This window comes from Larus michahellis, chromosome 8, assembly GCF_964199755.1.
Source record: "Larus michahellis chromosome 8, bLarMic1.1, whole genome shotgun sequence".
NCBI classification, from domain to species: Eukaryota; Metazoa; Chordata; class Aves; order Charadriiformes; family Laridae; genus Larus; species Larus michahellis.
The window spans coordinates 40,999,335-41,015,079 of NC_133903.1; the positions used below are offsets into that span (position 1 = coordinate 40,999,335).

The 15,745-nt window shown below is 40.9% G+C and overlaps 1 protein-coding gene across 1 annotated transcript in view; it reads left to right on the forward strand.

Moving 5' to 3' along the window:
- ZNHIT6 (zinc finger HIT-type containing 6) overlaps positions 1–15,745 on the forward strand; it is a 35,387-nt gene that overhangs the window by 2,190 nt on the left and 17,452 nt on the right. Inside the window, exons 5-8 of the mRNA XM_074596553.1 lie at positions 809–912; positions 11,742–11,810; positions 12,611–12,691; positions 13,196–13,276. Coding sequence (XP_074452654.1) covers positions 809–912; positions 11,742–11,810; positions 12,611–12,691; positions 13,196–13,276 — 335 coding nt within the window. The remainder of the gene's footprint in view (positions 1–808; positions 913–11,741; positions 11,811–12,610; positions 12,692–13,195; positions 13,277–15,745) is intronic.

The window sequence follows — 15,745 nt, forward strand, 5'->3', positions numbered from 1 at the left end:
AAGGGTGAGAGGGATTTTATATTGAAACTCTTCCATTCCCTGTATTGCGTTTCCTGAAAGTCCTATGATGATAAACTGCGAAGACCAAGATCAAGAAGGAAAAACCAAAATCCGTTCTGAAATACTTGACTCATTGATACATCGCAGAAGGGCATCAGGGCCGTGTTGTTTCACAGTCTTGTGAAGATATCTTTAAGTGTAGCTCTAAACTCACTTGGAGAGGACTCATGTTGATGTCAAAGTAAATTCAGAAGACTCCAGCTTTCTCTCAGGGTGAAGTCATGCTCTGTGCATGTGCTTACCACCATGATGTCTCAAAAACATGCGCTGAAGATGGTGAGATGCTACATAGGTGGCCATTTTTAGGGGGTGGTACTAGACATGTTTATGGGATGATATCCTTAGTGCTACCTTCCAATTGGAATTTGTCAGAGTGGCTGAGATGGTGCTTGTCCATCCCTTCTGCTAGTGGGATTGTAGCCCAAAAAACAGTTTTGTGGGTGGTACTACACCCACAATGGTTGGCTGTGGCTTTCATGGTATGTTAGAGAACTTTTACTATAAAGAGGTCATTGGCATGTTGTTTTCTAACTTCACCTGAAAATGTTTTAGATAGTTTCTGGGCTTACTTTATTAACTTTTTCATTCTTTTTTTTTTTTAAAAGTCAAAGAAAGCGCTTCATTAAATGTGGCCTTTTCTGTGATTTTCCTATGATTCCTGTCAGCATGACTCTTATTGTTTAACTTTCAGGTTTTGAATATATTACTCGGATTTTTGAAAAAAAAAATTGTTTTTATTTTTTGCTAGTTATTTTCCTTGAGAAACAAAGCTCAAAAGTGTAATATTGACCTGAGAACACTGCCCGTTGGATTTACAAAAGGAAGGGAGAATTCAACCACCTTCAATTCCACGTGAGTCTTCAGTTGGTTACCATCAGCAATATCTTGTTTTCACTGTACATACAATGTTGAGAATCAGAATTCATACTGATATGCTTGCTTTTAAAATCTGTTAGTTGCATGATTTTTTTTACAAAAAGCTATCTAGATTTAATATTTTGTGCTGCAGGTTTTAATTTTTTAGGTTTTTTGACCTCAGTTTAACAGCTTATGCAATTTATGCTGTATTTTGAAAAATCCCAGCATTGAGTAACAGGAGGAAGAATCAGTGTTGTTGTGTTTTTCTGTCTTTTAATTAACATTCAGTTTTGTTGCCGGAAAAAGAAAAAACTTCTTTAAAGGTTTATGATAGAGTATTGATATAGAATGATTGCAAAAAATCCCTCTCTCTAAAAAGTCTGAAGAGATACTTCCAATACAGTTACCTCTGTTGGATGCTGCGTTAGGAGTTGCTGTGCTGGATGATGTGGATGCTTGATACAGCACAGCTTAGGGAGACAAATGCAGACAGGCACATGTTAATTCAGGAAAAAGACTAAGAAGACTTTATCCACTCTGTGGTTTTTCTCTGATATCCAGAGTTTGTATTTTAAAGTATTGTCACAGTAAAAATAAAACAAAAATTACAAAGTACTTTGTTACATCAGGAAACAGGTCTAGAGTTCAGTGCAATGATTTACTGGGAGCCTTCTGAGCTGCTCACAGTAATCAGCTGTGCCAGCTACCCTGATGGCTCCTCTGCTTGTTGTCTTCATGGTCTCAGTTTTGGTGGCAAGTTCTGTTTTCAGGATGCATTTTTCCCTCTCTTCTCTGAGATGTACAAGCCATGCTGTCAAGCGCAGTGTCTGGCAGGGCGAGGTGGCAGTGGCTGGGCGCTGAGTAGCCACCAGGTGTCCCTCTCTGACAAAGCAGAAACCAGCCTGAAAAACTGCTCAACGGACTTCCCTGTGTAATTTCTTCTGTTCTGTGGCAAAAGCATGGTTTTTTGGTGTTGCAGATGTCTTAATTTTTAGCAGAACATAAGGCGTAAAATAAATGTAGAAGTGTAACCTTTTAAAGTTACATATTTTTATAGTTCTGCTAGAGAAAACCCAAGGTGGATCAAAGGAAAGAAAGGAAATCTGGGCCATTTTCTCCTCCCTCTACCCCAAATTTATACATCGCTGAGGCTCTCTCAGAGAAGAGACCAGGGGATAGCCCCAAACCTTGCAGGTGTTAGTCATGTGAGCAGAGGCTCTGCCTCTGCACTGACTTCCTCTTCCTGGGCCACATACTCTGCCTTTTACAGATACCCTGTGCTAGTCTCATGCTGTAGAAGTATCTAAGGCTTAGAGCTGACTTTAACTTACCTGGGAAATTTCCTTAGTGTTATGGATAAAACAACTTAAACATCCTTAGGAGTACATGGTAAGGGAGTAGTCTGAAAGAGCCAGAGCAAGTGCAGAAAGCCTGGGGATGGTGGGATCGGCAGCTACAAGGATAGAACAACAGAAAAGGCAGAGATATAGGGAGGTTCAACACTACTGGGAGGATCCTGGACGTGGTACAATGCTGTGCTGACAGAAATTTGCCTTCATGTAACATGCTTTTAAGTTCTTTTTCTCTAGAAAGCCTTTTTGGATACATGCTGAAGTGTATAGAATCATAGGATAGTGTGGGTTGAAAGGGACCTTTAAAGGTCATCTAGCGCAACCCCACTGCAATGAGCAGGGACGTCTTCAACTAGACCAGGTTGCTCAGAGCCCTCAGAGTCCAGCCTGACCTTGAACACTTCCAACGATGGGGCATCAACAACTTCTCTGGGCAACCTGTGTTCCAGTGTCTCACCTCCCACGTCATAAAAAATTTGTTCCTTATATCTAGTCTAAATCTACCCTATTTTAGTTTAAAAGCATTACCCCTTGTCCTGTTGCAACAGGCCCTACTAAATATTTTGTCCCCCTCTTTCTTATAAGCCCCCTATAAGTATTGAAATACTGCAGTAAGGTCTCCCGGGAGCGAGCTTTTCTCCAGGCTGAATAACCCCCAACTCTCTCAGCCTGTCCTCATAGGAGGGGTGCTCCAGCCCTCTGATCATTTTTGTGGCCCTTCTCTGGACCCACTCCAGCAGGTCCATGTCTTTCCTGTGCTGAGGGCTCCAGAGCTGTACACAGTACTCCAAGTGGGGTGTCACGTCCCTCCACCTGTTGGCCATGCTGCTTTTGATGCAGGATGTGGTTGGTTTCCTGGCTGCAAGCACACATTGCTGGCTCAGGTCCTGCTTTTAATCCACCAATATGCCCAAATCCTTGGCAGGGCTGCTCTCAATCCCTTCATCCCCCAGCCTCTGTTGATACCAGGGGTTGTCCCGACCCAGATGCAGGACCTTGCACTTGGCCTTGTTGAATCTCATGAGGTTCACATGGGCCCACTTCTCGAGCTTGTCCAGGGCCTGCTGGATGGCATCCCTCAGGCATGTCAACCTCACCACTCAGCTTGGTGTCATCTGCAAACTTGCTGAGGGTGCACCTGATGCCACTGTCTGTGCCATTGATGAACGTATTGAACAGTACTGGTCCCAATACAGACTCCTGAGGGACACCACTTGTCACCAGTCACCATCTGGACATTGAGCCATTGCCCACTACCCTCTGGATGCGACCATCCAGCCAGTTTCTCATCTGAAGTGTAACTTGTGTTGGGAACAAAATAGGTTTGAGCAGATCACGCTTTCATACATGTCATGTGCATTAAGTTGTTTAACAGAAGCAGATTTAAAAACTAAGAGGATGGGGCAAGGAAGGTGGCTTACTGGCAAACAGGCATGGAACTATGATTCTATGATTCTATTTCCCAGGCTGTCTGGGAGAATGCCTTACTGGTTTTTGTCAATCATAAAGCCCTGGGGTATTTTTGCCGTTGTTTTGGAATGCTAGCCTTTCTGGGACTTTCACATCCCATCAGAAAGATCGTGATAACGTTCTCTTTTCTTAAGAGGATAGAAAGTAACTGTCTATTTCCTGTAAATGCTGTTCAAGGGTATGGAATACGCTCAGACAGTGCTACACAAAGGACATTCCCTCTCTTTTGCTGCTGCTGTTATTCATGCAGCAATGGGCTGTTTGAATTCAGTGATACAGACTAAAAACTAACCTTTGGTTTTGGTTGGGGTTTTTTGGGTTTTTTTTTTTTAATTGGCATGTTTTGCTTACTCTCCTTACATGGGTTCCTGAGGAATCAAACCTCAGCTTTGATTGAACCAGTGAGTTTCAGCCATATAACACCTGTCTCGTGTGACTTCATGACACCCCATACATTTTGTTTGATGTTACATTCAAATGAGGTAAAGCTCTACAAATAGAGCTTAACACCTGACAGCAGTCACGGTCTGGTGGGTCTACTCTTCTGTAGATCTGAACCCCTTCTCCTGCTGTTCAGCAGTCGAGATTTGTAGAGGGGTTGCTCCGGAGGGTGGAGGTTAGAAGCTGCTCCACATATGTGTGTGGAAAGCTGAGAACAATCTTCTCTGATGTCCTCTTTATGCTCTCGATGTGAGCCAGGCTGTTAGGCTGTACAAAGCAGGAATGAGAGCAATCCAAAATTAGGAAGTACAAGATGTATTCTTGTGTCTGCCAGCTCTGGAGGAAAAATCAGTGATTGTTTGGATGTGTTAACCAGACTCTTTAATTTCCTGGTTTCTATTAGTTTATTTGCTAAATTCATTGTTGTGCCAATGCTGGGCATCACATGGATTAGACTAACTTGTAATATTGAATATCTAGGTAATGGAGTGTCATTAGAAAGTAGGGTCTGAATCCAGTTTCTGACCCCATGGGACATCTGACTCAGAGATGGTTTAGGACACCTTATTCACAAATTACTTTTAATGTGCTGCTTCACCCTACCTTTCCTGTGGTACCATTGTTTTCCAGTAGAAGTGATAGTTCCCCTTCTGGACGCATGATGCCATGGAGCTGGGGTGGCCTGCTGGGATAGGGAGCCTTTGGGAAAGGGGTGGAGAATGTGACTGGGTTGGGACGAGGGCTGGAGCAGGAACCGGGGAGCTCCAGCCAGCAGGTCAAACAGGAAGAGAGGTTGCAGCTCCGTGGCTCCGGGTTCCCTGGTGGGAGATGATGACAGCTGTGAGACGCTGAAACGGGGCAGTGCGGCTCCCTCAGCTCTGCAGCCTGCGCTGCCCTGCGCCTACCCTCCCTGCTGCTTGCACTGTCACGGGCATCTCCACCCAGCCACCCTCCTCCCTGCTCCACTCACAGCACCTCCCTGGCAAAATCCTTCTTACCTCGCATCCCCGCCAAGAGGGGCCAGAGGGCTACAAGTCTCCTCACCAGGGGAAGGCATGCCTGCAGCTTGGGAGCATTTGATCAGAGGATACATGTGGGAGAAGAAGGAATCTTTTTCATTATCTGCCTTCTTTGATTTAATTTGGAGAACAAAATGGGATTTGGGATTAGCATCAATTAAGAGATCATTAGTATTACAGAAGCTACTTTGAGGTGTACCCAGAACCCCTAAAATGTCAACTTTAATCCTTAGCTAGGTAGAGATAATTAAAATTAATTGTTTGAAGTGTTGCTGGTCTTGAGAATTTACCAAGGAGTTATCTGAGCTGGATTTTTGACTAATATTACGCTGTTAGAGCTGTTAAACTTGAATTTAGTTGTTACTTAGTACCTAGTTTTGCTTGCTTTCTAGGACCCATCCACGTTAGTTCCCAGCCAAAGGAATGCTACTCTGAAGTGATCAGAGAGCAGGATGTTCAGTAAATCAGTAGCTTTTCAGAACATCCCCATGTGAAGATGAGTACTGAGCTCTCTACGTGAGATTATTTTTTTTCTTTTTTAGCAACTGAAATGTTTTATTCTCAAAGTGAATCTGATGGTAATTTTGTGTACTAGCAGAAGCTGAAGAGGGGAATAGTTTTATTCTTTAAAGATTATTACAGTTTGGGTTGCTTGGTCGTGACAGCGTCCCTTTGATTTACACAGGACACTCAGTTCAAGCCCGGCATATGTGACTGTTGCAACACACATGGTTAGTAACATCTCCTGCTCTTGGGAGGCCCCTTGATGGAAGACCGTATGTGTTACAAAGGAAGTGCACTTCAGTTTCTTCATTGATTGTCTTGCTGTTTACTGTAACTAGGAAACATGTGAACTTCCAGTAGAAATATTCCAGTTTTATTGTTTATATGTCAAATCCAGGAATTATCTTGATGGAAGTTTCAAGAAAACGGAGACATCCTCTTTTGTGTGCCATTGTTAGAAGTGCAACAAAGTCAATTTGGCACTAGGAACACAGTTTAGTGCGGCTGGAGGGGATGAAATCATCACACTTCTTCATGATCTCTTATTTGAAATTTTATTTTTTTAATCCTCAAGAGAATCCAGTTACTTACTTTGGCTGAATCTTCATTGCTTAAGAAAGTTGAGAAAGGCATTATTATCCAAAGGTGTAGGTACTGAATACCCAGTATTTCAATTAAACTTTAGCGCATTATGTGAGAGTACTGGATATTGACAAATTAAAGGATAACTGGTCCTTCATTAAACTCCTTTAGGTCCTTTTCATCTCTTTTATCCATTCAAAATAACATAGACAGGAAATACTACAGTATTTGCACTTTGGTATAAGATGTCCTGTATAATATTTTTAAAACATTTTAAGAATATTAGTTTCTAAATAGAAACAAAATCATCAGTGAATCACTGTCTTTGAGAGGTTGTCAGTGAAGTACTTCTGCAGAGCCAGAACTGCAGTTGGTATCTTAAAATGTGATGAATTTGGAATTTTTTATCAATATATATTTTATTTTACGTATGTATACGTACACATTTTGAAAGGTTTTATATGCATAAAACCTACTGCAATCTAGGTGAAATTTATGAGATGTTTCTTAGATGTTTTAAGAAATACGTAAATGTTGGACTCTTGTAAAAATGTGCCAAGTCACTTAACTGGCATGTCCGAGTCCCAGAATCCTTTTTAGACCTGTCCTTTAATTCCCAGCAGCTGTAGTGCCTACACCCGCAGTACTTAGAGCATCTTCCAAGGTACTGCCTTAACTATAAAAGATGGTGAGACTTTTTGCAGTTGTCCTGAGAGCTAGCTGAAGGTGACAGCCACTTTGTATACTCTGCTGCTTGTTTTGTAACATCAGAAATAAAAATCTTTCCGTTGCTGCTGTGAAAAAATTAAAAATCATTTACATGAAGTTTGGTGAAAACTACAGTTTATTATAGAAAATATATATTTATTTTTTTTTTTAAGTTTTAGGAGAGATGAAAGGGAGACAGTTACTTTGCTTTAGAAGAACAGCAATTGCAAAACAGTCTGTGCACTTCTGAACGTAATTCGCAGCTACATCTCACGCAGGGGAAGAGGTGCTTGGCTCCTCTTTTTCCCTCTGATCAGTTTCCATGCTTCTGAAGTAGCCGGAATAGGATGTTGAAGCCAAGCAATGCAGGGATGGGCTATGATGATGCTTTTACTGACATCAAGGATGTGCTTGTGCCTCATCCAGATCTCTGCCTTTTGGTAGTTTTCTAGTCAGTGCCTTGGTATTCAAGAAAACCGTGGAGTGGCGTTCTGTGGCAGGCGAGCGGCATGGAACACTTCATGCAGCGAGCTGTTACTCAACTGCAGATGACTTACCCGATTAAGCATTTTCATTTAGAAAATGAACATAGTACATGTCAGTTGTAGTTGAAGGAAATGCTAACCCAGTGAGCCATAATGGAAAATGAAGTCAGTGAGATGTGGAGCCAGGATGTCTAATTTTAATCAGAACTTGTTGTGAAGCGGCTTTGATAGCATCTACAGTTAACATCAAGTTCTCTAACTGGGCAGAGATTGGTGATGGTGAGGGATACTTCACTTTAATAGCAGGCATCCAGCAAGTTGTTTTTCAAGACTTCGTTATACAGTGATATGAGGCTATTCCAATTCTAAGCTTCTTTTTTTCTTGGCTCCTTCTACCCACTTCTTAATCTATCTTACCTCTTTCTGCTTGCCATTTACTTTCAGGCAAGAGTACTTTGAAGAGAAATGAAGTAATTAACTGCAGTATTGGTATTAGCATGCTGAAAAAAAAAAATCAACATTTCTGTTTTTCCAAAGTGAAGCTTTTTGACATGGAATGATCTTTTTAACTTTAGTTAAATAGCAGAAGCTCATAGGTCTTTCTGTGCACTATTCCATAGACTAAATTGTGCCTGGAAGGGGGAGGGAAGGCAAAAGTCTGTAAAGACCCCTCTTAAGCTGATTATACAGCTGCAGTGATGAACTGAGTCTGCCTCAGTGAGCCCACAGGGAACTGGTCTTGCATGTGAAATCAGAATGTGCCGCGTGACGACCGTTTCTGCAGACACATCAAGAGTATTCCTAAAAACAGGTAGCATATAGCTAAAAGTACTTCTGGAACACTTCTTTTTCGAGTGCCTGTGTTAGAGACAGCCATCTAGGCCACACGCATGTTTCTGTGAGCCGTGTCACAGTTTGTCTGTTTACACTTGTGAAAGGCGGATCTGCAGTACTCGTGATGCTTTGGCTGTCTTGGTTTAAAAAATTGACAGAAAGTCCCCATCACAGAAAGAGTTGGTCATTTAGAGTAGATAAACGTGGCCTGTTTGAAAAAACTGTGGAAGATCATGAGTTAAATGAAAAAATGCTACAAAACCTCATTTTAGTTGATAATGAATAACAAAACCCTCAGGTTTTTTTAAGTGGTTTAATAAACGTGCCCATCATTAGTGTTTTGTGCAGCTAATGATGGTGACCCTATTTCTATGTCTAAAGATTACCAACTGTTACTAAAATCTCCTTGTGAAAATGGCTTGAATTAATACCATGCCATGTTAAATGCCAGATATTAACGTATGTCTGAGAGAGGAATCACAAGCTTGTTAATTGCAAATTAATTGAATTGGTTCCATAACCCTATTGATATTCCAGTTTGCTCTATGTGTACGGTAGCGTTGATGCTTCCTTAGAATCATAGAATGGTTAGAGTTGGAAGAGACCCCAATGATCATCCAGTTCCAACCCCCTGCCCTGGGCAGGGACACCTCCCACTAGACCAGGCTGCTCAAAGCCCCATCCAGCCTGGCCTGGAACACTTCCAGGGATGGGGCATCCACGACTTCTCTGGGCAGCCTGTTCCAGTGCCTCACCACCCTCGCAGTAAAGAATTTCTTCCTAATATCTAATCTAAATCTACCCTCTTTCAGATTAAAACCGTCACCCCTTGTCCTATCACTACAATCCCTGACAAAGAGTCCCTCACCATGTTTCCTGTAGGACCCCCTTAGGTGCTGGAAGGCTGCTACAAGGTCTGCCTGGAGCCTTCTCTTCTCTAGGCTGAACAACCCCAGCTCTGCCAGCCTGTCCTCATAGGAGAGGTGCTCCAGCCCTCTGATGATCTTCATGGCCCTCCACTGGACCCGCTCCAACAGGTCCGTGTCCTTATGCTGGTGGCGCTAAAGCTGGACGCAGTACTCCAGATGGGATCTCACCAGAGCAGAGTAGAAGGGCAGAATCACCTCCCTTGACCTGCTGGCCACACTTCTTTTGATGCAGCCCAGGATGCAGTTGGCTTTCTGTGCTGTGAGCACACATTGCCGGCTCATGTTGACCTTCTGATCAGCCAACACCTTCAAGTCCTTTTCCTCAAGGCCGCTCTCAATCCATTCTCCGCCTGGCCTGTATTTGTGCTTGGGACTGCTCTGACCCATGTGCAGGACCTTGCACTTGGCCTTGTTGAACTTCAGAGGTTTTCATGGGCCCACCTCTCAAGGCTGTCCAGGTCCTTCTGGATGGCTTCCCTTACCTCCAGGGTATCTACTGCACCACGCAGTTTGGTGTTGTTGGCAGACTTGCTGAGGGTGCACTCAATCCCACTCTCCCACTGCACTCAGTCCTTCAGCTGTCAAGATGAAGAATTGCAAAACCGTGTTTTATTCATGTTGCAAAAAGCTTCTAAAATTCCACTCGCTGATTTTGAGTGATCTCAAAACCTTTTTTAATTTGATTGTTTCAGACAGTATCATACCAATATGCAAAATAGCATAAAATTCCTGAGGCAAGATACCATGTCAGCTTCTGGTTATATATGCCATGTAATTAATAATGTTTTCTGTGTTATCCTCCAGCTCTGGTCATACAATTTTCTCACCTCTCTCAGACCAGATTTGCTCTAACTTGAACTTCTAATTTAAGAAAGGCGCCTCATTCTCAGCTTTACCAAACATGAGCAGATAGAGGGGAAAAATCACAAGGCATGCTGCACAGCTCTGCTGAGTCACATGTTGCTTTGGTGATCTTGGCCTTCATTAGTTCTTTTTATTCTAATTATTAGCTCCTTGCAGCTAGGGTTCTTGCTTGCTGTTTTTGTGGTAAACAGTAACACTTCTGATTTTAGTTATACTACAGGAAGTATAGTTCAGCGGTAAAGCTCAGTTTTCTCCTAGGAATAACTAGGTAAGGGAATGATTAGTTATTTGATAGAGCACTTTTTATAAAGTACTTGCATTTAAAAATTGTTATCATAGTTAATTGAACTTATCAGCTAAGTTTACTGTTTTGCTACTGGATGCACGTATGCTTTGCAGCCAGCTAGAACCTGCTGGATACTATCATCTGCCTGATAAACAAATTAAACAGCATGTTGGAACAACGCTGTGTTTACTTGTAGTTCTAGTACCAGAATTCGCATAACCGATGGTGATTATCCTAGATATAATGATTCATAGGTCTTAAGTAGCGTTAAGAAAAATGAGGAGGGGTGTGTACCATTAGACGTTGCTGTACTTCACATAGGTGTCTGGCCTCTGATTTCTAAACGGCAGTAGTTCCCTCCTTCCTCTTCCAGACCTTTGCTGTTTCTCATGAGTGTAAAAGTCTGAACCAGAGCAAAGGGCCACGCACCTGCCTTTTACACTGTGCTTTTGCTTAGGAGATTCTTTTAGAAAAATCTTGTTACAGTCACCACACTGAATGGGAGAATTGTATCAATGAGAGGAAAAATGCTTTGTCTTAAAGTCGGTATTGACTTCAGCAGCATTTCTGCAGATGAGTAAAAAGGCAAAAAGAGATTTCCTAATCTACTGAAGTATCGTCTAGGTAATACTACGTTTCCTAAGGTGATATTGCATGGGAACCGTGCTTCAGTAGCTTCTGTTCTCAGGCGTTAATGATGTTAGCTGGAAGGGAATGATGGCTCTTAAAACTAACGAACTGGAGAAAGGATCATGGCATCAATTTTATTCTCTACTGAAAGCTTCCTGATCTTTCTGTACAAAAACATTTATACTTTCTAATTTCTGTTATACATTTCATATCAAAATGCAGCTTCCCTCCCTGCCCATGGCACATTTTCTATTGAGGCCATCACTGCTGCGAAAAGCCGAGTCCCCTATTTTGTGTAGAGCCTGGCCTCAGCTGGGGCTTCTGGCTGTTACTGTTGCACAGGTTTGGCGATCTGTCCTGGGTGATATGCCAAAAAGCATTTTCCTTTTCTGAGATTAAAGGGCAGCTATACATATAGAAAGTCAGCTGGAAGATACTCCCTTTTAAAATGTGAAATGCTGTTGATCAGTAAATTGGTGACATCTTACCTGTATTTGTAAGGAACAGATTTTCATTGCATGAGGACTTGAAATTTAGCAGGATCTGGGAGCACTATATCTTTCAAAGTGCCTCTTGGCTTCCCTGCATGCCCCTTTAACTCTTTGAAAATGCCATTCAAAATCATGACTCTATATTTTCTTCTGCACCCATGTCGTAGGCAAAAAACAAGTAGTAGTTACCAGTTAATGTTAAGTATATGCGTTTCTTTTTCTTTTCAGGGAGAATAAGTTCTACTGGCATTTGAAGCTCGTATTTCCTCACTGTCATGCTGAATACACTTTAAAACGGTACAGAGCTTGAAAAACATATTTTTTTAAGTTTAAATTAGTCTGCTGAAATTGAACTGCAAAATATTTTGATCAGTTCTTATCATTTTCTATTATACAAAGTGAACTCAAATATTATTTTTAGTCTTAATTAGAAGGGCATTTAAATTGAAAAAAAAATACTTAAAGTTGTGTAGTGCTTTCTTCTTTGAAAGCTAGTGGTCTTTCCAAATTGGGCAAAAGGTTTGATTGATAGTCCTTTTCTCTAAACAGAGCAGCTTGTATATTCGTGATAGTGATATCCCATACGCCTAACACATTCTGGTCTCATGGAGCAGATGTGCAGCAAGATTTGCCATCCCTCCTCGCCAGCACACTGGAGTTGACCTTCATATAGGATGAAATGGTTGCATTGTTTGCTTTGTAGAAAAGCCCACGAGCGCGTTTTGCAAAGGCCAAAAAACAAGCTTTTGTTGACAAATCTTTCTTCTTTTTTCCTAGCCTGAAGGGGCATGAGAAGTATGCTGTTCTCTACTTTTAGGGCTGTAGGAACAGCATGTTTCTGCTGCAGAGTTAGAAACTAGAGATAAGCATCTGTTTACTCCTCGTAGATGCCAGTGAAGTCCCAGTGTTGAAATGGAGATAAAGCTGTCAATTATCTATGCTGTATTGATACACATTCATGATTCTCCCATAAACTACTCAGTTGTGCCACTGTACAGCATGCAAATATACAGCTTCCTCCAAGTGACTCAGATAATAGATTTCTGTGTACTTGTTGAACCGTGTCTTATCTATTTGATTTTTATCTTTGGTGAAAGGGTGCCTGATGATAAAACGCTTGCTGATATCCTTAAGCCGTACATTGATCCAGTGGAGTCAGATCCTGTAGTTTGTCAAAGGTGTGTATTGAATAACTGTTCTGCTTAGTTCATCTGATGTACTAATAAAATAAGTGAACAGTTCTGAATAAATGGCTTAAAGTGGCTGCACTTTCAGCATGCAGAGCTGAGTTCCCAGTCAGTAGTACATCTTTAATTCCTGTGATAAAAACCATCCTAACATTTAACCAACCAACTAACCCTGGAGAACAGCCACCAAATTTAGACCAGGAAAAGATTAAGAAATTGACTCATGGCATAGAGATCAAATAAAGCAACTGTAATTCTAAAAAATTAACCTCCGTGGGGGTGACAGTGAACCTTTTCTTTGCAGTAATTAAAAAAATATACTAGTAATTATAGCCCTAATTTACAGGAAATACGTACATGGCAATTATTGTCTTTATGAAGGAATACATACTTTCAGTTGTTGACGAGCAAAAGATATCCATCTCCTGTGGATGGTAGGAAGGAGAGTCAAGGTACATCACTGTTTCTTCATCTTTGTTGCATGTTCTTTTTCAGATTAAAAATCTATACAGCATCTCCTCACTCCGATGTACGAATTTTAATGAAAATAGAAAACAGGAGACAAAACTCTGTCAGGTAAGGTGGTTCTTCCGTTTGTGTGCTTATTAATTAAAAATAACAAAAAGGATATGTTTCTTAGTCTTTAGTATTACAGATGGAGATTATATAATCTTATGGATGAAACTTCAGTGAGTAATTAGCGATTTTTAAAATGATTCAACAAAAATGTTATTTCTTTGTCTTTTATTAAGTCAACACTGAAATTTCTGTGCAATTACTGAGCAGTAAATTCAGCTGACTCAGACTCACACAATTGAAGAAGCTCGGGCACTCGGAGCTGCGTTGGTGGCAGAGCGAGTGTGCCGGTACCTGAGCTCCTTTGGCAGCAGTCCATGAAAATGGCGCAGTGTCTGCAGCAAAGACAGGTTTGTGTTAAAATGCTAAATTACTGTATTGACCAGCAGAACTGTAGGCATACGTTCCCTTTTGCAAGTTCCTCTGTGGATATGTTAACCTCCCCGAGAGACTTGAAGTGATAGTTGAGGAGAGCTGTATTTGAAATAACACATTTTTCTCAAAGTTACTAGCTCATCACTCTTCATGTTGCCATACTTCTGGGTGTGGGCTTTTAAGTCTCCAGAATTCAGAGTTGTGCAGAATTGTTTTCTTTGTTTCCAGAACAGGCAATAATCTTGAACTTCAAAATTAGACTTTCAAGAAATAATTTTTATTGGTATAAATACCATTTTGAACACTCCACCCTGTTGTCATTGTTACTGAAAAGGATATGTACCAGCTTAGTGTCACAGCTTATTGTGGTTGACCAGTGATTTCTACTTAGGGTTTTTAAAGTACATTCTTTTCTTCAAATGTAACAAATGTAAATAATATGCTTCCCTGAAGCATGGTATATTATTTCTAAGGGAGAAAAAAAGGTATATTGAAAGAATTTTAGTTGTAATGGAGCTTCCTGTTTGTGCTGTATTTTTTTGCAACAAATACTATTCAGAAATGTGTAACGTACTTAGAAATTCAAGCTCCAAACTCTTCATGGTTTTGATTTTTTAATTATTTTTTTTTGTCTTTGCAATTGTTACTTGTAATATGGTTGTAACATTTGCCATCAGAGTTGTCAGGGTTTGAGTGAAACGTCAGGACTGATTTCTCCTTATAGAATCATAGAATCGTCAAGGTTGGAAGGGACCTTTCAGATCATCGAGTGCAACCATCAACCTAACACTGGCAAAAACCATCACTGTGAATGGCCAAATTCTGTGTGTTTAGGGGTAAAATTTAGGAATGCTGGTGTTGTGAGCTACCCTGGAAGGTTCATTGCAGAAGCACCTGGGCAGATGAAGTTTTCTCCGTTCTCTGTCTCTACTGTATTTCCCAGTGCTCCATGAGAGGCTGTTCAGCACAGGCATTTTAGCCATACAGGTTGAATAACAAATGCTGCACCCATTTAATGAAGCCTTTCTAGAGCTCAGCTCTGGGACGTGAGATGAGAAACAATTTCCCATTTTAAAAATATTTTTAGCAGACTTTTTCTGCTCACCTGTTAATAGTAGTACTCAGGACAGATTCCCAGTGTATGAACAACCTCTGTCCCCATCTCAAGTAATTAACTCAAGTTAATGCAGCAAAAACTGAAAATGATTCAGGATGTTACTGCTGTACGTCGTCTTTGTGATTGGAAAGGCAGTATTCCAGCAACTATATTGAATATTCATTTGTATTTTAAAAATATAGTAATGTATACACAGGTGGATTTTTCCCTGCTATTTTAGTGCTTGAATTTTCAAATTTCTTTTTTTAGAAAGGAATTAAAAATTGCTTTTGCAGTAGCAGGTAAAGTTCACCTTTTAATCTTTTGAAGTAGGGTATGTAAATTGTGTAGAAGGCTTGGGAAAGAAACCAATTTAATATCAAAGTGGACCATTTCTTTTGCTCATCCATTTCTTTTGTTGTGAACCATTTTCCTCTTCTGAAATCTGTGTAATGCTTCTTAGCTCACAGATTTGTTAGAGAGAATTCTTTTTCATGAAGCTTTTTAGAAGAATCTCAGGACTCATGCCACGCTTAAACATCCTTAAGTTTGAGCCTCATCTGTACTTCAGAATCAGCTATGTTGGTTGATACTAAACTCACAGTAATTAGGATTTATTCCACTTAGAGAATGTAAAGTTTAAAAAGAACTGTAGAAGGTTAAAATAGAAAAGCTTTTTGACTTGAGGAATGCAGCTCCTCACGTGGAAATTATGTGAATCTTTTGATATAATTTGGTGGAGCAGGCCCAGCTGTGGCAGTGCAGACAGGTTAAGGAAGCAGCACATTGAAAGAAAATTCCACTTCTGAAAGGAAAGAACAAAGTTCATTTGAAATGATGGGACTGCTGTGTCATCAGAAAAGCATCTTCTGTGGACATAAGCTGTCTCTGCCAGCAGGCACTCTCGGTGCCGTGATGCCAGTGTAGCAGTTGTGACAAAGGCTCTGTAAGGGAATTTAGATTTTTACTGTAGTTGCATTACAGTTAAGTAAGAGAGA